The following is a 23,834-nucleotide window of genomic DNA, read 5'->3' as shown; positions in this document are numbered from 1 at the left end:
TTTCAAGATGGTTTATAATTCTTCCCAGTTCATCATAAAATTTATAGAAATGGATGTGTTTGCTAACTTCATGCCAACCTTGTGCAAGTTTATGTTTCCTGTTCAATAATAAACATTTTATAACTTGTTTAAAGTTTTTATTACAAGATAACTTAAATCAAGCTGTTAAATTAATAACATTTAACAAATAAATACAGTGGCCAGTGGAAATGTATTGATTTACACAAATTCAAAATTACTATCAAAGAAAGCAAAGTAAAGTTTATTGAAAACTAATATAAAAATAACAGTTTATGTATTTAGTGCTTGTTTTGCAATTTTTACTATATTATGGAAAATTATTGAATTGTGAATAATAAATTATTAAATATTGTCTAAGGGCCAATTGTACACTAATCAAGCATCAGCCAGTAGATATTTTTAATTATTAGACATCAGAATTAAAGACATAAATAAAGATACTTATTTCTTTTTATTTCTCTCTATTGATATTACTATATCAATAGAGAGAAATAAAAATAATAATAATAATATCAGCTCTGTATTATATACTGTCCACTGGGCACGGGCCTCTTTTACTACTGAGAGAAATATTTGAATAAAAACCAACTTCCCAACTTCGACTATCTATACAATTTCTAGGGCAAATCATGTTTTTCACACTGAAAAACTCATGAAAATCATTGGCCTGGAAATTCACTCTACTTCTTAAAGGAACCAAAGACCATTTACAGCTATTCGGCTAATGAGGCGAATAATTATTTATGAATAAATAATGATAAAGTATCAAACTATGTCATTACATTTACACTGGCCACACACAAAAACCTAAACATACATTACATATACAGAGTAAATATAATCTACAACGGATATCTTCCCAAGATTTGTAGTCAGAGAGGGGAGTAGAGAAAATGTTATCAAACAAGTTATGTATTGGTATACACAAAACTTAAAGAAAAATAAAGTCCATAAGGGAAATCTGTGTTTGAAGATTTACAAATTGTAAATATATTTATTTCAACTCAATCAACTTTTATGTCAGGTTTGAAGTCAGCACCTTTATCTTCTTTCCATGATTCTTGACACTTTAAAATCATTGAAAATAGCTGCAATAGCATCATTGACTGATTAGTAGGCCGACGTAAGTGTGTCGCGTTCGGAGATCGGCCTGTGTACATAAGGTTTCAACAGGCCGGCATAATTGTGTCGACTGCCGACGGGTAATCATCTCTCGTCAGTCGACATTCTATTGGACCCCAACTCCACTTACCATCAGATGCAGTGGGGTCACTTTGCCGTATCTGTATAAAAAGAATACGGCAGAATATATAATTTAAAATATACTTGGAATATGAATTAGAAAAAAAAAATCTACATCAAATTTACCTATGGTATGATTACAAGGCTACCATTCTATAATCAACCAACTGTAGTAAATAATACATATATCTCAAAATACAGGATCACATAAGCATTACCCATCTATATTGACCTGCTAAGAGCATAATATAAATGTATATAGTTGAACTGCAAGTCCATACAATGCTGTCTGAATGATTAAGACATGGCAAAATATTTAGAGCATATTATATTTCATACATAAGACACCTGAGAAATAGTTGTTCTGAAACAAACTCTGGGGCCTTATTCTCTATCCCGCACGTTATTTTAACAGTGCTTAACACAACGCATCATGTTTAGGACTATAGAATTTTGACTTACAGAATACCATTCCACGCACATTTCTCGAAGATAAAATGAAACGGCCGCGTTACGTGTTTACACTATCATACAGAATAAGGCTCTGAACTGTTGCTAGTATCCATTTAAGTACAATTTTTTTCAATGTTTGGTATAAAATATACAGAATTCATAACTACCTTTGATCGAAAAGGTTTTTGCTATTTACTGTACACATCAAATTTTATTTATAATAGGAAATACCAACAGAATTTATATTTAAAACAACAGAGAAGCATGCGTTAATGCGTGAAGAGGTAATTACATCGCCGATTTTCCATTACATACAAAATTTCATACTATTCAAATAACTCATTTCTTGCTCAACTTAATTTACATACAATTTGAACATGGAAAATCGGCAACATTTGTTATGTTCCCATGTTACTTTGCTATGAGGCATATACAAGATGTACCAATATCATCATAGTGTTAACTTCTTTAGGTGACAAAGGGAATGTGACGCAGCCAGTACAAATTCTAGAAAAAGACAACTATACGTCTCACACTTTTTCTCTCACATTTTTGAAACTGTATTAAAAGTTTGACCAACCAGTTTTCAAACGTCCATTCTTTATAAAGGAGATAATATTTTGGCCCTCACTTGATACAGTCACATATTCTCAAGTAGTTATCCGACTCGTGTGCCAGAGAGAGAGAGAGCAATCCTACTAATATTATCAATGCAAAAATTTGCGAGGATGTATGTATGTTTGTTCCTCTTTCACGAAAAAACTACTGAACGGATTTGGATGAAATTTTACAGTTATATTAGTTATACATCAGAATAACACATAGGCTACAATTTATAATGATTTTGTGTAATTTGGTCATAACATAACGATACATATCAAGTAAGTCGAAAAAAACATTATCCCGGAAAACTCTTTCACTCGGGCGAAGCCGCGAACAAAAGTTAGTATTGTATAACTGAATTATGAACTATCGGTATACATTGATATTACAAGAAAACTATTATGATACCATACAGTATAGTGAAGACAATGTTAACTAACATTGGTGAAATGCCAGTTCAACTAATGTTTGGTTTCCTCCCCCCTCTTACTAATCTCAACGTCTGTATCTACAGTCCAGACCAGGTCCGCCAGGTTCTCTACTTCTCTTTGTTCAGCGCCTCTATGAATTCCTCCAATTTCTCCTGCACTTGTCTTACTCGCTCTGAAAATTAATATTCAATTTTTAGTTGGTTGTATATAAGTGTCGGGTTATGTTGGTAATACTGCAATGGTACTCTTTTATTGGTAGTAGGTCTATCATATGTGTAAGTCCGCCTCGATAGGTACCATCGCAATGTCTTTTTCTGCCACCAAGCAGTAGTATGTAGTCAATGTTGTGTTCCGGTTTCTCGGACATTGTATCCAGTGTAACTACTGGATATAATAAGACTTTACATCTCATGTCTCAGGATGGCGAGCGCAGTGGAATATCAAATAATACTTTCTAATTCAAGGTGTTGGATGGCGTTTCTACTGTTTATGTGCAGTCGTATTGCTTACCATCATACGAACGGCAAGCTCGTCTCGACACTCAAAGCAATAAAAAGAAAGATAAAATCCGAAAAATAGTTTTATTATGAAGTAACAATTTAAGTTTTGTAATGACCTTACTGTTTATGGACAGTCATGTGGCAGGCGCAACTTGCTCGTAATTAGTTTGTATAAATAAAGTACTCACTTAATTCTTCCGCCAGCTCCACTCGTCTGCCCGATAACAATTTCTTCTTGAGTTCCGGGTCGGCCGCCATCTTGAATTAATAATTTTATTAAACACGTATTCTATTATATTGACTTTTTTATATTTTTATCGAAGTCATCTTAGTTCTTTAGCGATTAATTTTGCCCGAAGTTTGACCCTCTCCCTTAAACGAGAGACTGCATGCAGAGTGGACTGCTAACTGTACTGCCTACGACTACCATAGCCAGTGTAAGAATATTATTTTTGATTCTTTGCAATCAACACTTTTTAAATTTAAGTTTGACGTTTTAGTGGGATATATAATTTCTGCACAACACAACCTACCCAAAATATTCTAACTCCTCTTATTTCAGCATACCAAATTCAAACCACCCCAATACTGCCTTGTTAAGATCAAAAGCGGTAATTTAAAAAAAATCAAAATCTTGATTTTTATGTCGTCAGATAGCTTAAAGAAATAACCATCCAATGAACTTACCTAAATAACGGTATCTTGTTTAGAACTTGTTAAAAAACCTTAAGAATTTTCTTTATCTCAGTTTTACATACAAAACTATAAAAGTATATTTACAAAACTTCGATTATCTCGAAATAAGGTTTCCCTGACACACCGCTTTTGCGCTTAGCCCGGCAGAATATCCCCTAGCGGATCTTACCTCATCCAGCACTTCCCTGAGCTCCCTGTCGAGTCTGGCAGCCTCCCTGTTGCCGATCTGTTGCCGTAGGGCGTTGGCCGTGGTCCTCAGAGTGGCCTGCACCCGCCAGAACATCACCACCTCGCAGCACTCCTTCTGGGAACAAACATTAGTTCAGCAGTGCTGGGATACGGCAGTAGTTTATATATGGCCAAGTGACTTCACTGCACACTGTGGTATGGTGTCCAGATAGGGTATCGATTGGGGGCCGTTCAAGTATTACGTAACACAATTAGTGGGGGTCTTGTAGAACATTACGATGCGTTACAGGGGCGGGAGGGGGCTTTCGTACAAAGTGTTATGTAACATTGGATTTTTTAAAAAAAAAAAAACAATAACAAAGGTATTTTAGCGACTTTCCGGTGTTTTGCGTAAAATAATTGTAAAAATTAGAAAAAAAATTGCAAACATAGAGTTGCATAACTTTTGGAGGGGGGAGGGGGGGCTACTGGAAAACGTTACGGCGCGTTACATGACAGGGTGGGGGGTTCAAAAATCTTCAAAAATTGCGTTACGTAATACTTGAACGGGCCCTTGACGGTACATGATAATCCCAAATCAGTCATTATGACGGCCTGTTCGCAACTAGGTATTCACAGGCCGGTCCAGGAATGCGATACATTTACATGCCCCACCATGGCGAAGGTTAATATCTATTGATATTCTTATAAATAGTATGCTACGTAACATAAGAACCAGCGCATTATTAATAATATAATAATACCGCAGTGGAATATCAAACAATACTGTGTAATTCAAGGTTTATGGGCGGTCGTATCGCTTACCATCAGGCGAACGACAAGCTCGTCTCGTCATTCAAAGCAATAAAATAAAGAACTATATTACATATAGCTCCAAGTGTCAGAATCCAGGGTCATCCGATTTATACACCATAATATGTCCAAAGACAATAATATATTATACTGCCATTACATCTAAGAGTCGATAAAATCTATACCAAATATGAAAATATTGTAAAATTATATTTACCCCATTTCCATTCTGTTGACTGTACAAATAGAAGCTTTTTCTGCAATCGCGCGCTCGCGTCTGGGCTTTTTGTAAGAAATTCCTGAAATAAAAGTAATATCGATATATACAGGATGTTGCAAAAAAGTGAGATCAATATTTTAATGGTAGTATTATAAAGGTACTGTATTGTAAAAGTACGTATGATTAAAAATCGATGAATTTTTATTAAAAAAATATGCCGACTTGTCTCATTGAATATACATTAACTAACCCTGGAATTCACCTCATACGATTCATGATTACCAGTATTTCATCATATTTTATGCGGACATACAGTAATAGATGTTGATGACTATTAAATATTATCCATTCTAATTACCTACTACGACTACACAACATACCCCCTAGTACGGGACCTAACTATAGCTGAAAAATGATGTTACTTCCCTACCTACCCCTGAAAAAAGGTGTAACAAAACTTACTTAAGATAAACAGGCCTCCACGTCTCTCGTATATAATCATTGTCGACTTCTATTCCTTTGCGTCGTAAGTTATCTCTTACAGCGACTACCTCGTCATACGCCAGTACTGGGCGGGTGGAGCCGAGCCTCTCAAGCTCTCCCTTTACTTCCGCGCGTCGGTTTTGCTCTTCCGTACTCGATTGCCAGTACAGCCAGCGCTCTTTGAACCCTGGGCCTGTTGGAATGAGGACATTGTAATGGTCAGGTTGTCCAGGGACTTTCCCGTCCTCACACCCACCGCTACAACTCCTATAAGCCAGGATCAGCAGTGGCACGCATAATCACACCGAGCGGTGAAGCTCGGCGAGTCTCAGGGAAAACTAATTTATTATCCATATAGAAAGTTGGGTTGCCTAGTAGCAATAGTACTAATGATTTTTTTTTATATTACACCTCTGCAAAGTGACCCCACTACACTTGATGGTAAGTGGAGAGAATGACGACTGACGAGAGATGATTTCCCTCCGACAATCGACACCATTATGCAAGCTTGTTGGAACTGGATATACATAGACTGATCAAGGAACGCGACGCACTTACGTCGGCCACTATCGCTATCCGGGCGGATGTAAAATATATCCTTCGAATAGCACAAAAAAAAATAATTAAAAGCGCCATGGCGCATCTGTCCAATTATTATTGTATCCATCGCCATATCATGCTTGAGAGATGTTCATGTCACCTGGTTTGTAACCCTGATGTTTAGAGTAAGAACCAAATGGTGACGAAACGACAATATTATTACTCTATCCTTTATAGATATTTTTAAAGCTTGTTACTAAAACTAGTTAACAATTTTTTTTAAATTCGATTCTTGAAAATTTTACGGTACTTGAGTAAATATCACAGTCCTTAGACTGTGTTGATAAATGAGCCACACTGCATTATCTATAGGTCGCTAAACTAAATATAAATATTATTTTTCAGTCACTTAAAAATAATTCATAATCACTATGCAACAAAAATCATATACAGGGTGTTCTAAAACACAGGGATCATATCAATATTTACATATATCACATGATGTCAATATTTACATATATCACATGATACGCACCAGTAAGTTCAGTGAGGTCCTTCTGGACCGCCTGGAGTCGTTCCTTAAGCGCGGTGTCCATGAGCGACACGGCCGCGTCCCAATCCGCGCGCGAGTTCACGCATCTGTCTTGCAGGGCGTTTAGCTGCAGCACTCGCAGGACCTAAGAATTAAATATATTTATAAGAAAACATTTCTAATCATACAACGTGAGATATACTAGTCTTTGTTAGTTAGGTATTAATTAGACATTAAAATTTTTAATAGTTACACTAATGTGAAGCAGTTTTTATGTTTCGTTTTTGAGATATTTGAAGGTAGAACCAAGATTTATATCTAAAAGTCAGTATAACTTCAAGTTCTGTGGAACCGTTTATTTCATAGGTCAGTCATCACTATGGACGTAAGGTGGGGAAGAGTGGGGGGGAACAAGGGTGGTAGGCTCTCATCATAAAAACGTCGCCACCCACCATAGAAAAACCTTGCGTTTAAAGAGCCACGCGTGGTTCAGGCTTTTCATTAAAAAAAATTTTTGTTCCTGACCACTGCCTTTCTAGAAAAAACCCGTATCAATTTCCAAATGGCCATCGCTTACCATTATGATGCCATGGACTCTTAGGGAGGGTGCGCTCAGTTGAAAAACATATCTTGTAGGCAAACACTTAAATGTCATTCCTCAAGGAATACTTCCACGAACTGTTTCTTAACTTGGTTATACGCTTAATACTATTTTAACTCAATCTCAAATCTAGATTTAACCAAAACACTCACGTCCTGCGCTCTCTCCTCCCAAGTATGTCTTCGGAGGGCTTCATCCACAGCCTGTTTCTTGACCGGCTCGTACACAGCGTCAGACTCGCTGGTCCTGGTCATCAGCTCCGAGAACTCGTCGCGCAGCGCGTCCCTGCCCGCGCGTATGGACTGCACCGGCAGTTCCTTCTCCGCCCATTCGCGCAGTTTGATATCCACTGATGTGTTGAATTTGTCTGATGGAAATTGTGTTAGTGAACACTTTTGGACTATTTATGATTTTTTTTAGTCATAACTGGTTTGTTTCCTTAAGCATATGCTCCTTTTTTCTGTTTAACCGCAGTTAATATTATGTCTGTTTCTGTAGATTATAAAATAAATAGTAGACAATATTTTCCCCGTTAAGCTAAGTATATATGTAACTTTATTGTAAATAGAATATTAAAAGTCTAGAACTAATAAAAAGGGTTAAAAATAATTTTCCACAAAAACATTGGCTGGCGCACAAAATATAGAGCATAAAATCGTTTGGAAAGGGTAAAACTTGAAACCGATCACAAAACCAAGCAGATCCAATGATGAAGTGAAATGCTTTATCGAACCTATTCTAATGACTCAACCTATAGTGTCTTCATCAGCTAATTGTAAAAATGTAAATAAATATCTACCCACCTATAAATCAGACGTACGTGCACTCACGCATTTTATCCTTGGAAGGGTAGGCAAAGACGCAACTAGTTCACCTATATTTCGCCATGCTTATTTAGAATTTAAGCCTCTTTTGAAAGACATATTGTCATAGCACAAAGGAAGTAGCTTAGAGAGGAATAAGGAGAATGGCAGAATCGATTGATCCCAAAAACTTGGTATTTTTAAAGTGGGTAGATACTTCATTACATTTTATTAATTAACTGCTGAATACATCATACCTTCATGGATACACGTAATCTGACATTCTAAACAATGAGTATTGAGTATATGCACTTGAAAATGATATCAAACACCATAATGGATGGTACGGTTTTCAATGTAATCTATATTTTATTAACGACATGACAATACATGGTTATTTCTCATAAACTCTTACTAAAATCTATATCGTAAGGGTCCAGCCACACGGTCGTGTTTCCGTTGTCTTTGTGCTTAAACTGGACTTGACGTGGCACCGCCATTGCTGGATAGAGTTATTGTCACTTTAATAATGTTAAAAGACACATCTTAGAGGTCTTTTTGAGATTTCATTGCAAGTCTTAATTACGATAAGATACCTTATTATAAATAAATCTAGAGGAGTATTTATTATTCCTGTAAAAGAAGATCATTATGTTGCTGTGACATTTCTTTACACCATGATTGAATTTACCACTGAAGTATGTAATTTCTTTGTTTTATTAATATACCCCTTTATTCATAGACTTTATTTATCTAAGGACAGAGCATTGCTGTGATAACAAGTCCGTTTCTCAGCTTTGTTTATCTGATAGCTAACTAGATTAAAGTTGTATCTCAATATTAGCCAATCACAACGGCCCTATGTCTACGCACTGCGAAGGCTGCCATGCCGTCAGCACGGAGAAACAGACTTGTTATCACAGCAATGTTCCGTCCTTAGATAAATAACGTCTATGAATAAAAGTGTTAATGTTCACTGGCATCGAGACTTGTCCGTGGTTATACTTCTGAGTAAGCCGACATCATGCGTGCAATTGACCGTGAAAGTTGTTCGAAAAGTGTGTTCTTTTAGCTTCACATAAAACACGAGACTCACCGACGTCGTCAAGCGCCGTGGCGGCGGCGGGCAGGTAGATGGAGTCGAAGACGCGGGCGGCGGCCTCGTGCCACAGCGCGGCCTGCAGGCGCAGCTCCCAGGCGGGCGCGGGCACGGCCGACAGCTCGGCCGACTGGTCCAGCTCGCGCTGTCTGTGTATGTATCGCGAGACTCACCGACGTCGTCATGCGCCGTGGCGGCGGCGGGCAGGTAGATGGAGTCGAAGACGCGGGCGGCGGCCTCGTGCCACAGCGCGGCCTGCAGGCGCAGCTCCCAGGCGGGCGCGGGCACGGCCGACAGCTCGGCCGACTGGTCCAGCTCGCGCTGTCTGTGTATGTATCGCGAGACTCACCGACGTCGTCATGCGCCGTGGCGGCGGCGGGCAGGTAGATGGAGTCGAAGACGCGGGCGGCGGCCTCGTGCCACAGCGCGGCCTGCAGGCGCAGCTCCCCAGGCGGAGCGCGGGCACGGCCGACAGCTCGGCCGACTGGTCCAGCTCGCGCTGTCTGTGTATGTATCGCGAGACTCACCGACGTCGTCATGCGCCGTGGCGGCGGCGGGCAGGTAGATGGAGTCGAAGACGCGGGCGGCGGCCTCGTGCCACAGCGCGGCCTGCAGGCGCAGCTCCCAGGCGGGCGCGGGCACGGCCGACAGCTCGGCCCCCTGTTTATCCTCGAGCTGTCTGTGTATGTATCGCGAGACTCACCGACGTCGTCATGCGCCGTGGCGGCGGCGGGCAGGTAGATGGAGTCGAAGACGCGGGCGGCGGCCTCGTGCCACAGCGCGGCCTGCAGGCGCAGCTCCCAGGCGGGCGCGGGCACGGCCGACAGCTCGGCCGACTGGTCCAGCTCGCGCTGTCTGTGTATGTATCGCGAGACTCACCGACGTCGTCATGCGCCGTGGCGGCGGCGGGCAGGTAGATGGAGTCGAAGACGCGGGCGGCGGCCTCGTGCCACAGCGCGGCCTGCAGGCGCAGCTCCCCAGGCGGAGCGCGGGCACGGCCGACAGCTCGGCCGACTGGTCCAGCTCGCGCTGTCTGTGTATGTATCGCGAGACTCACCGACGTCGTCATGCGCCGTGGCGGCGGCGGGCAGGTAGATGGAGTCGAAGACGCGGGCGGCGGCCTCGTGCCACAGCGCGGCCTGCAGGCGCAGCTCCCAGGCGGGCGCGGGCACGGCCGACAGCTCGGCCGACTGGTCCAGCTCGCGCTGTCTGTGTATGTATCGCGAGACTCACCGACGTCGTCATGCGCCGTGGCGGCGGCGGGCAGGTAGATGGAGTCGAAGACGCGGGCGGCGGCCTCGTGCCACAGCGCGGCCTGCAGGCGCAGCTCCCAGGCGGGCGCGGGCACGGCCGACAGCTCTGGGTGACTGGTCCAGCTCGCGCTGTCTGTGTATGTATCGCGAGACTCACCGACGTCGTCATGCGCCGTGGCGGCGGCGGGCAGGTAGATGGAGTCGAAGACGCGGGCGGCGGCCTCGTGCCACAGCGCGGCCTGCAGGCACAGCTCCCCAGGCAGGCGCGGGCACGGCCGACAGCTCGGCCGACTGGTCCAGCTCGCGCTGTCTGTGTATGTATCGCGAGACTCACCGACGTCGTCATGCGCCGTGGCGGCGGCGGGCAGGTAGATGGAGTCGAAGACGCGGGCGGCGGCCTCGTGCCACAGCGCGGCCTGCAGGCGCAGCTCCCAGGCGGGCGCGGGCACGGCCGACAGCTCGGCCGACTGGTCCAGCAGCTCCGCGCGCGCGCGCTCGAACAGCTCGTCGCGGTCCAGCTCGCGCTGTCTGCGAGCACCGGGGGGACGTCCGTTCAAATATCGAACTAATTTCTTGTACTCACAAAGTTCATTTTAAAACAAAAAAGAAAAAGTGGCGCCCTCACATAACTCCAAAGTCCATAACCGCGGCGGACGCGCCACCGGTAGCGACAGGTACGATGACGTTTGACAGCGCGCTCGTCACGTGTCAAACGTCATCGCGTGTGTAGACACTTGTTTAAGAGTGTATAGAAATACGTGGTACGACAATAATATCCCCGTGATTATCTCGCTCGTCAAGCCGGCCCTTATGTAATATTAATTCTATTACAATGACTTGGTCAAAATGACAAATAAAAAAACTACTCACAAAACTTCACATAATTTTACTACTGCCAAGTATATACTACACATCTCTCAATCTAACTGTACTTAAAATGTTAATCCCAACTTTCTGGAACACCCTTTATAATTTAATTAACCACTGCCGCTTTCAAATTAATATTATCCATACCATAAATATTGGAAATATTCAAACCAACTTCAAAAAAGCTATTTAAGTACATACTCAATTTTTTTTTCTAATACACCCTGTATAACGCATACCTAGGGAAAGTATTCTTCCACTCGGTCTCCAAGTTGAACCTCATCGCCTTGAACGCGTCGGCCTGCTGCTCCACCGACGCGCGCACCATCCGCCAGAAACAATCCGCCACTGCCAGCGACAGGTTCCGAGTGGTCACCTGCGACGGGGTCACCAGACCATCCCTAGAACGATGGTAATTATGACCTTCTTAATTTTCAGGTAAATGGTATCCACTTATAACCATTTGTATGAGAGGCTAGTGCCTGTTTTAAATTGAGGAAAAGTTACTTAACTTCTTATCTCCATGATGTATTTACAAAATTTATATACAAAATGTCAAACACATCCAAAAGATTCAGATGCGCTACCAGTCTTAGATGGAAAGTGATTAGGGATAAGTGGAGGAAGTTATTTCTTATGTATCACTAACTCATCTAAACGTCATAAGTCGACACTTAGTAACATGATCGAACCCACCTGATGCTGTATACAAAAATATGTCTACAGCACGACTAACAAACTCACTTGAACAGTTTGGAAGAGCTGAAGAACCGTTCCTCGTAGTCCCTGATGTTCTGTATGGAGTCGTCGCGTCGGCTGCGGCCCGTCACCACCGCGTAGTATCCCAAAGCCTTCATAGGGAACAGCTTGCCCTCCAGGATGCGCCGGATCTGGGAACAACGTGACGTTACATGTCAAGAAATTAATCTAGTAGTATTTGAAATACATATTTCATTTCTAAAATTCCTGTCATTCATATAAAAATCATATTAAGCTTTTAAAAAAAATCCCGTCGTTCATACAAGACATCTTATTAAGTTCGACAAAAAAAAAATATGCATTTTGAGTATATTAAAATAGTTAGAGTGGGGAATATTTTTATCAATATTTTTTTCTACCATTGGTATAGAACAGCGTTCCTAAAATGACCCTATTTGAACTATCTCTACAGTTTATTCCACCGGGTCATTATTGACCCCCGTACTCACCCGGTTGGGGTTGGCCAGGTTCTCTTCGGCGAGGTCCACCTTGGTGAGCACGAAGATGGTCCGCTTGCCGCTGGGGTCGCACGAGGACACCAGGTCCGTCACGTTACTGCGCTCTGCGTCCACTGACCCATCCTACGGGGAGGAATATAAGGGATAAATTGAATTTAATTTGTTAAATCAAAGTATATATTTGGCTATAATTACTATTACAGTCAAGTATATACTTTATAACAGCCTAACAGAAAATCAGCGCTGGTTTCACTGTCAGCATATTGCTGAGTTGGAGCCTTTTTTGTGACAAACATAGTTTTAAGTGTTTTTTTTTGTTTATTTCGCTTGTTTTTTGTTATGTGTATGTAACTTGTGTTTGTTGCAAAATAAATTTCTATTTTTTATATTATTTTTTAGGGTCAAATTAGACACTTTTTTTTTTTTTGGAATAGCTACTTTTTTTTTCTACAATTACCTGTATACACAGAATGATCGCATTCGGATTATCCATGTACTGCTTGGTCATCTGTTTGATAGCTTCGCGAGTGTCCGACGCCATGTCGACCGTTTGGGTCTGCAACGATTTCAATAGTTATTGTTAAATATTTAATACATTTCTATTTATTATTTCGTAGGGTCTGTACAGACTACTTGAGATTTAATCACGGGATCTGCATGGACCGCGTGAGACTTAATCATGAGGTCTACATGGACCTTCAGACTTAAGTATGATGCTTACGAGATCCCCTTGAAAGCTTCTTAAATACCGAAGGGTCTTTTTTGACCCATAGCAAACATAGTACTCACGGAGATGACACCGGGCAGATCAACGAGCACCATGCGATGCAGTCCAGGTCCTTTAACGGACATGGAAATCACGTCCGTGGACACCGTCCTACCGCCGCGGACGCTGTTGCGCATGCGCAACTCCACCTCCCTGGAACACGCAGTGTATAGGTACTTTTCTAATATTACTAGTATGCTTTTGAGAAATTGCTTTAACGGCATATGGACGTATGACGCAAATTAATAAATGATCTTAAATAATATCAATTAGTTTATCAATTAGCAGTAGTAAAAGGACCTCGCGAGGCCTGGGTTTATCCGGTTCCAACAGGCCGGCATAATTGTGTCTACTGCCGCGAGTAACCTCCTCTCATCACTCCACTTATCACCAGTGTAGCGGGGTAACTTAGCCGTGCACGGGTTAAAAACAATAAAACCCAGTACTTTACTATTACTTTAAGTGCTAAATACTAATATACTTTCAAACAGGACGGCATAATAATGTCGACTGGCTAGGGGTAATCATCTCTCGTCAACCACTTACACATACTCTATGTACCATCAGGTACAGTAGGGTCACTTTACAGAGCACATATAAAAAAATAGTACCATTTAATTTTCTTAACATGGAGCACAAAAATGCCTAAAGTGTTGACAACATTCTTGAATTGATCATATTATCAAACTCACTTTCTAAGATCGGCAAGATCCGATTCCTTATTCAGGTCGAACTCCCTCGACGAGTCTCTGAACTGCGCGACGTGGTACGGACCTTCGGAGAGGGTCACTTTCACTGGTGCTCTGAAATATAAACAAATTAATTAATATCTACACTATGGAAAATAACATAACTGGCAAGAGAATTATATGACATCAAATCATCATCATCAGTCGCAGGATGTCTATCGCTGAACATGGGCCTCCCCAAAGATTTCTAGCTCGACTTATTGAATGCGGCCCGCATCGAGCGACGATTTTTTAATAACAGGCATAAAATCCCGCGTGCATATGGTCATTTCGGGCTTTCCCAAGAAAGAACTGTCAATAACAACCTTGTTTCTGAAAGCTTTTTAAGAGCGTTTACGTGCCGCGCGTGAAGTCAACTATAGGTAATTCTTCGCAAAATTCACTCACACAGAGCCGTTGCGTAGCTGTGTGCGTAGAGTTAGCGCGTCGGCTATCTTTATAGTCAGACCAACCAATTTTGATCTTTTCGCTTTAATTATCTAATTGGAATGTAACTTATGATTTATGAATTTATGATAAATGAAGAATTCTATTATTAAATATATAAGAATTCATCATGAAATAGTTTATATGTATCATTTTGTAATTATAAAAAAAATTAAACATTTTTAACAAATTTTAACGGCAAATTTACAAATTGTTTTTCACTTTTTAAATGCAAATGCATTTGCATTTAGAAAGTACCCTTTAGTAAAGTGGAGCTCATCATGAAGCCGAAAGATAGGCACCAGAACTCCGTAATCAGACAATAAATCAGGAAAATTACTGTGCTACGATGTTTATAATGGACCACATAATTACTCCATAGATCTGCAGTTTTAATATTTAGCGTATTGAAAGTTTAAATTAAGTCATTAGAAATTACATATTGGAATTTATATTTTGAGTCAGAAGGTGTATGTAATGAGATGTCATTTTTAGGTGTATAACTAAAAAGTGAGAAATAAAAAAGACTTCTTTTTCGGAAATTGGTTATATTTTTTGGATAGTTTTTTTATAGGTATTGCTATATATCATATCAGAAACGATCACGATGGAGGAAAATGGCGTCAGATTTCTGTAACCACCCTCCCCTACCGACTACTGCAGTCGCCCACCTACTAACCACAGAGCGCGCTGGTGCTACCGTGGCCCGCACGATTCTAATAGTTGGCCGCCAATACAGCGGGTACCGCATACAACCGCGCACCCCGCGGGCGTAAAACGAGTTTTGAAATGTGCGTTTAGTCCATTGAAATGTTACAATTTAAGGACCGAATATTGCATTTCTTGGAGGACACAATTTTATTTTTGGGCCATGTGTGGGGGGTCAATAGAAGCTTAACCTCAAGTTTGTGGGGTCGCCACCCTTGTCCCCTGGCCGCCATCTTGGAAAAGGGGTGAAAACACTTTTTCGCGATATCTCGGAAACTATACGTCTTACAAAATTTTTGTAAAGCCATAATTTGTAGCAAATTGTTTTGCCTGCCAATATGTTTTTTCTCCGTTATCCCCAAATGGTAACTTATACCTTTTCTACCTGCATAACATTCGAGAAGTTCAATGTGGTAAGTTCTATGGCAAAGAAAAGAGTTAGGAATAAATAAGTAAAGTTGTACGAATTTAACAAAAATTGTAATAATATATTTACAATAAAAAAATCAAAAATAAGTTAAACATTTTGTTTCGATCGGATTCTCATGAGCATTGACGAACCCGGTAAACTTTGGAGCGCTGTAACAGCGTTTTAAATGAATGAAATAAAAAAAAAAATATAGGGAACAATTTTCCTCAAAAGATCATTTACAAGTTAGTTTGAGGTAATTTTTTGTAAAATGTAAAAAAAGTTATAGAGCAAAAAGAAAACTTTTATAAACATTTTCTCACATTTTTGCTTATAACTTCTTTAATTTTTAATTTAGGGCAAAAAGTTATATAAACATATTTGTAGGCAAAACAATTTGCTACAAATTATGACTTTACAAAATTTATGTAAGACGCATAGTTTCTGAGATATCGCGAAAAAGTGTTTTCACCCTTTTTCCATGATGGCGGCCAGGGGACAAGGGGGCGACCTCACAAACTTGAGATTAAGCTTCTATTGACCCCCGACACATGTTCTAAAAATAAAATTGGGTCCTCTAAAAATACAAAGCTCATGTAACATTTCAATGGGCTAATTGTTTTTAGCTTAAGGTTCAATTTTTTCCTACGAGTAACTATGCTCAAGTGTTTAATGAGTAAAAAAGCAACAACCATACTACAGACGCATGTTATAACATTAGTACATCAATCTTTTAGCTTTTGCTTTAGCCGAAGTTTCAGCGTTGTTACGTTTCCTTTTCTTGCCTAGAAATAGCTTTACTTCCCATTGTGTCTGAAACATAATAATATAATAATAATTTATAGTAACTACTAAAATTATTGTCAATCATTAAAGAAAATAGTTTTACTTACTAAAGTACTAAGATGTGGCAATCACTGTATACACGTGACTATTTTTCTACGCACAGCAAAGTCCAACTGGAGTCTCGCCGGAGCGACGAGCGATACGTCCTCTCTCTAGAAAGCCTCAAGGCGGACTAATTTGAAACGATTTGCGCGTTGCGTTTTATAGTGGTATTTAAAATATTTATAGAAAAATAACAGAACTAATTTTGTAGAATTTTTAAATTGTATGTTTTTAAGGAGATGTTCTTCTATTATAGTAATCCAATATTATATTCAATTAAGTAAGATATAGTGATAAAAAAATCATTTAAATGACCAACATTTCTGAAATTTTCGAATTCTTTGAATTTTTATTTCACATGAAATAAACATAAAAAGATATATTTTCTCTACTAACATATTTCTACAGGAACTTATTAGTTAGATAAAAATAACATATTGTTATGTTCCATACAGCTTTAACATAATTTGAGCTTCGAAATAGACGTTCGAAGCGCAAATTTGAAAAACCCTCTGTTCAGTAATCATTAAACAATTTACAAATACTCAATAAATCTAAAAATTTTCTCTACTAACTTTTTAGACAACAAAATTTTCTATAATAATTACTAATTCATATGTTTTTAAAATAATGTTTTGATGGATATTATCTCCTTCGAAAAGTGCTGTTTTTGAGACATACGGCGCGCGGATGCGTAAACGCTCTTAACTCAGTTAAAAAATATATTCAAATCCTAGCCATCTTCAATAAAATACACGTTAATTACCTGGTACACATCTCCCCAGCGCCCCTCGGGAAAATGCGCGCCTGCGCTATCATCTCCAAGACCGAGGTCTTGCCGGCGGACTGGTCTCCCACCACCACCACGCGCGGCAGCCGGTCCGCCTCGCCTGCTTCCCAGCCGGAGAGTTCGTCCAACACTGACGAGTACATGTCGATCAGGGAGCGCTGTAATACAACATAATGTTTTAAAAAAATACTCTAATAACATACTTTAAGATTCTTTATGCAAATAATCTTTTTTTTTTACAGATAAGTCTATGAGTAGCTCCCAAGATTTTGGATCACCCTGTAAGTACTCACTAACACAATATAAATAATAATTATAGCATTTTTATGCGAAAATAAATACATCTCATTGCAAAGAAACACATAAATTGTAACCCGGGATTTACAAACATTCTGTATATAATAAACAAACTGCAAGTAATTTTTCCTCTAAAAAATAATTCGGTCAAACAAAAAAGAATTGTTTCTGTGAATTTGAGATTAATATCTATGCAGAGGTATTGGGTAATTCACATCTTACTTCTTCCATAAGTCACACAATGCATAAAAGGAATGCAACACAAAGTAAGTATAGAATGAAAATGAAATTCCTATTAATCTCTACCTCACCTTCATTTTCCTGACGGGCGGCTGTCGTCCCTGCTTGAGCAGCATGTTCTGCTGCCGCAACTCCCGGTTCTCCTGCTCGAGTCGCTGCAACTCGCGCTGGTAACGCGCTTGCAACGCCAACACCTCCTCTTGCAGGGCGTGGACTCGTTTTTCTAATAACAAAATATTTTGAAATTGCAATACGAATTCTATATAAAAGAACTAAAGAGTCATTTATGATTTTTTCAAGTCAGACGATCATAAATAAAGCGTTTAGTTATAAAAAATACAAGTTGTCTCAGATTAGAACTATGGACCAATATTGTCAACATAATTAAAGAGCCGTCTATCACAGCGATGAGACGGAAATAATTCCAGGAAAGCTTGAATGCATTAACAGTGCTTCTATTATTCCTTCGAGTAAGGTGTATTTAAATAACCTACCGTAAGTGGCGGCGTCTTCGTTCGATCGACTGTGGGAGGGAGACGGCGCCGGTCGACTTTGCAAATTGTTCACTATTTTAGATGTCGGCTCTGTAAGGAATTAATTGGTAAATTACATATTATATATTGTACAAATAAAATTGTATAGTTTTCTAATAAATTTCCTTCGTTATGAGGAAATTTTAATGATAAAATAAATAAATTATTTAAAAAAAAATAAACAACAATAAGTTTATACTAAGGAAAAAACATGTGAAAGATTAGTTTATTTTTATGCATCTTATTTATTCACTTTAATTTGATATAAAAGACACTTCTTGCAGTTTCTTGCTACCTCTAAAAGTGAACACCCTGAAATAAAACTAAAAACTATTTAACGGATTTTATCGCGGTTTTTTATATTATTATTTCAATTTCTAACATTCGCGTAAACATAAGAAATCATTAGTGAACACCCTGTTTATACAATGAAATTAAGTAGATATTTGTTAAGTAAAACCATATTTGTTACAGCATTTTATTGAATTCTAGTGGTTAATAATTATCCTATCTTACCTTCCTTTCTCATTATCTTCAGTGTTAACCCAAGAATTTAAATAATACACATTTTTCTAGATTGTACTAAAACTTACCAACTATTATTTGGACTACAACATTGGAGATATTCAAGCTAGTCTATACTATATAGCTTGGATTAATGAACATTGGATGTTAGATAATCAATAACATGTAACACTTTTGTAATAATAGAAGTTTGTTGACCAGTGTTTGGTATTGGCATACATGTTGAGTGTTCGACAATATTATTTATAAATGAATTATTGATCGAGGTAAAATAATTTTCTTATTGTAACATAAATTAAGTAACATGTAGTCATGTATCACAGTTTTGCATTGTATGTTTTATAGTTGTTAACGGACAAAGAGCTTAATTTTCAGCAATCATCGCCCACAGCATTCGAGTAATATAGATGCTTTTTAGACATTTAAAGGAAGAGTCTCTCATCTCATTGTGGGGGACATAATATGTATGAAATGCACACGTCATGTATTTGTAAGGTATAAATATAAGGTTTAATTAATAAACAGTTGTCAGTTGAGACTCGATGGTTTAATTTCTCCTTCAAGCACGTAATACACCACATCCTTTTTCCATTATGAATTAACGTTTACAATTGATTTCACGATGACTTCTCAAGCTGTACAAGCCGCCACTCACTATGTTAATAATGAGATGTGCTACCCCACCTGCTTGCTGCGCATTGCTGACAGCAGCAGCGGCGACAGCGTCCTCGTACCGCTGCGCGATCCAGCCGCGCAGCTCGGCCGCGCGCGCCAGCCCGCGTCGCGCAGGCGCGGATCTGCGTGCAGCGACAGCGTCAGAGGGACACCTAGCGACCGCACTACACTCGTGAGGGTATACGGCACATCGCGGGACATGCGTGGGGCTACATACATCTACTGAGTGTTGACATGTCAGATGAGTTAAAGTTATGGAAATAAAATAGAGTACAAAAAATGTTGATATAGACAATTACAAAATTCATTTCAATTGTATTCAGTGAAAAGTATTTATATTAATATTACACTGAGTAATTGGCACTAGACTAAACACTGCGGTCTTATGCCATTTATATTTTTAAGACATAAGAGTTTAATTTGACATATTAAAACTTTTAACATCCATATAAAAGGTCTTTTAAATTTTCTTCATTATATTAGACTGAATGAATAGCTCTTAATGAAACTTTAAAATCAACAAAACATATTAAAATGACTGGGTCTCTAAACACACTGATGATATATTTTAATCGTTTAACCATAGCTATTAACTATACTCTAAAAGAAACTACCACACCAAAAATGCACCAACTCACCAATTTGCAGCTGATCGCCGATTTTGTCCTTAGCGTTGATGAGGGTAGTTGTGAACCGGTCCCACTGCTCATTGTCCGGCAGCAGTTCGTTCAACCAACCCATGTCTGGAAGACCGTCTTTCCATTCTGCATATTTCTGTGAAAGATGATTGTGTAATATATAGGGGAATGTAATATAGTGCTGTATAGAGGAATTGGAGGTATGTAGATCAGTTAAAAGTCAAGATCACTATGATGGTATACAGCATACACAACAAAGTTTTATAAGAGTTATGGCATCTTAGTTTTTTAATGAAATTTTTGAAGTCAGGTGGGCCACTTGTACAAGCTTAGTGGGACGCAAGTTGAGCATGTCGCTAAGTTGCCTATGTCAGTTACAAAAATAGCTGAAAAAGCTTGTTCTTATAGTATTTACACCAATACACGTCTGGAACTACTCAAAATGATTTAGAACATTTTTTACAAATAAGAAACAGCATAACTTCTGAGTGTTAAAGGCTGCTTTTTATCTCAGGTAAATATTTTAACACAGGAAAACTTGTTAACGCGGGCGGAACTACAGGCAAAATTCAATATAAAATGAATTACTTAATTCTATTAAATACGGGATTTTCAGTTTCATTGATATTACATTATCGTCAAAAAGTGTAAAATGACATAAAAAATTTACCTATTATAATGTTTAAAACCGTGCACGATACACGAAACTATGAATTTGTATTCCAACCGCACACATATTACCTCAAGAGACATCCATATTTAGTGTGAATATTATCAATTTATGCATTATAATGTACTACATATTTTTAGATTCAATTGAATGGGCATGTCATAAATACAGTTAGTTATGACAATCTATATTATGTATAACTTATCAATTTGATATATGCAAGATATCATATATAGCAGCGGTCAGCAACACACGGCCTACAAACGTTTTGCTTATGGCCTGTGAATTTTTTGTAAATAAGTTTTAAACATTTAAATATTTTTTCTAAATAAAGAGTAAGCGCGTCTAAAGAATCACCACATTGTCTGCCTTACATTAATAATAATAATAATAATATCAGCCCTGTATTATATACTTCCCCACTGCTGAGCACGGGCCTCCTCTACTACTGAGAGGGATTAGGACTTAGTCCACCACGCTGGCCTAGTGCAGATTGGTAGACTTTACACACCTTCGAAATTCCTATAGAGAACTTCGCAGATGTGCAGGTTTCCTCACGATGTTTTTCTTCACCGTTAAAGCGAACGATAAATTTACAAATAATACACACATGATTTTTTAGAAAAATCAGAGGTGTGTGCCCTTGGGATTTGAACCTGCGGACATTCGTCTCGGCAGTCCGTTCCACACCCAACTAGGCTATCGCTGCTTGCCTTACATTAGCCAACATATTTTATATTTATTATTATTATTTTGTAACTAAATAACATGTACGTGTCACCTAATTTGAATAAGTTGTATACACTTCTATTGGGATTCTGACTAGCCATAAGATCCACTGTAATGTAATTTCGATTATTATTGTCAGTAATCTGTTTAGTGTATCTTTATAAATATATAAATAAATAAATAAGTAAAGAACGCGCTGACCTGCCTTTAAGACAAAGTCAGTCTGTAAATCAGTACCTATATCAGAATCCAGATTCTTATAGTATTATTTACATTCAAACATTTCATATATACCTTATTCAAAGTCATGCCACCCCCAACAGCTCCACCGAGCAGCAGGTATCGTATCTTGAGCATTCCTCGAACCGCGCGCGCGACCAGCATGCCATACCTCCTGCGGTGTATCAAGCTCGGGTCCATCGGTTTGTGGAGAAGCATCCCGCGGCCAGTCCATATTGAGAATGCTACTGCACGCTTGTCTACACATGTGAAACTTGTGCGTTTGAGGGACGATCTAGAAAAATATTTACAGATTCATATTTATAAATATAGCCTTGCATTTTCCCTTTTCAGATAGGCAGAGGTGTAACAATATGCAAATTCTACCACCTCTGTCCAATAATTGGCGAGCTTAATGCAATTTACCATACAGAATTCCAGACACTAATTTGAACATTGTGTAGCATGTAAATTAGAAAAACAGCTTTCATAGCCTCCTACAGGCGAAAATACATTAACTAAAATCTAAAGGTTGTAGCTTCGAATTACATTGAATTCTTGAGTAATTGTTACTTATCCTAAATCAATTAATACCATAGCTTCATAGTTCATTTACCCTCAAATAAATGAGTAATTCAACAAATATAATATACTAGCGACCCACAGCTTCGTACGGGTGCAATGCTGACTATTTAATGGATGTTATTATTATACATAAAAACCTTCCTATTGAATCACTCTATCTATTAAAAAAACCGCATCAAAATCCGTTGCATAGTTTTAAAGATTTAAGCACACATAGGGACAGAGAAAGCGACTTTGTTTTATACTATGTAGTGATATTTACTTTCTAGTATTTTTACTAGTATATAACACTTACTAGAACATTATAAATTAAGTCTTTATAGGTAACAATTTTGATCTTATATGGTACTTCTTTATTATCCCTCACTTATTTGATATATCATGTAATACTCCTACAAAGAAATACTGGGATAGGAAATATTTTTTTTTATTTACCACCCTCAACAAGCTATATATTAATCTACAATGGAACTGAGAATAACAATAAGTTATAGGTCCTATCTATTAGTTATATTCTATTATATTAATAAATTTAATTAATAAATAGTTTATATTATAATTCCTTTCCAAATATGCAATTTGTTTTTACTACTTATTTTTCAATAACCAGATCTATAAAATGGGATCAAGGACAGCCAGAAACCCTAGCCCAGTTTATTTTGAAGATTCACCTATATTCATATTTTTTTTTCAAAAATAAGTTCATGAATGATTGATTACAAAAATCACAAAATGCAATGTTGTTAAAATATATTGAACAGTTTTCAAGGTCAAACCTAAAAACAACAGGAATTAAGGGGTTAAATACTGGATTTATTTTGTTTCTATAGATTTCAATGAACTTAAGATTTATAGAAGATTTATACAAGATAATATAACAAGATAAAAAAAAATGCTCTAAAAGTTCAGCATTCTGTGCGACCTTACCTCATGCGATTGTGTAGTATTCTCGACATTATTATAACGTAATTTCTTTGATATTCCCTAGTATTTCATAACAGTCGAAGAAATTAAAAGAAAAATATTTATAAGAACGATTTCATAACCTCAACCGGTCATTTCATGTATTATATCACTAACACGAAAATCAATTTGTGATAATACAATTTTATACTAATTCGAGTAAATATTACACAATCAACTTGTAAATAAGGTTATATCAGTGAAAATCACTTCATATTTTGAATGTTTGACAAATTATATATTTCAAAGGACATATTTCAATATTTTACTTCATTGATTACGTTTTGTTATTGCTTATAGATATTGAAAAATAAAACAATAAAAATACATTATAAGGTAATCATAATAAAACAAATTCAATTAATATTAATTTTTGATTCACTAACGTTAAATAAAATTCCGTTTATGAGTTGAATAAATTACTTTGTGTTTTTTTAATCGCTGTTATCTTCTTACAGCAACACCAAAGATATTCTACTATG

At 38.4% G+C, this 23,834-nt stretch overlaps 1 protein-coding gene across 1 annotated transcript; it reads right to left on the bottom strand.

Annotated features, from left to right (window-relative positions):
• Nucleotides 1-547: 547 nt before the first annotated feature.
• On the bottom strand, nucleotides 548-23,643 carry LOC115449171 (dynamin-like 120 kDa protein, mitochondrial). Its single transcript, XM_037437350.1, is given in 22 exon segments — nucleotides 548-2,922; nucleotides 3,439-3,508; nucleotides 4,116-4,247; nucleotides 5,145-5,226; nucleotides 5,610-5,823; nucleotides 6,706-6,847; nucleotides 7,456-7,670; nucleotides 10,793-10,986; nucleotides 11,565-11,726; nucleotides 12,070-12,215; nucleotides 12,534-12,665; nucleotides 13,000-13,098; nucleotides 13,332-13,461; nucleotides 14,001-14,111; nucleotides 17,255-17,436; nucleotides 17,887-18,038; nucleotides 18,310-18,399; nucleotides 19,558-19,647; nucleotides 19,650-19,700; nucleotides 20,187-20,322; nucleotides 21,880-22,099; nucleotides 23,317-23,643. Coding segments are annotated over 22 exon segments (2,844 nt in total). The 5' UTR covers nucleotides 23,346-23,643; the 3' UTR covers nucleotides 548-2,857.
• Nucleotides 23,644-23,834: the final 191 nt, after the last annotated feature.

Source organism: Manduca sexta, chromosome 2 (assembly GCF_014839805.1).
Source record: "Manduca sexta isolate Smith_Timp_Sample1 chromosome 2, JHU_Msex_v1.0, whole genome shotgun sequence".
In the NCBI taxonomy this organism is placed as follows: domain Eukaryota; kingdom Metazoa; phylum Arthropoda; class Insecta; order Lepidoptera; family Sphingidae; genus Manduca; species Manduca sexta.
The sequence above is the reverse complement of the archived record's forward strand: the minus strand, read 5'-3'. Positions and strand labels throughout refer to the sequence as shown.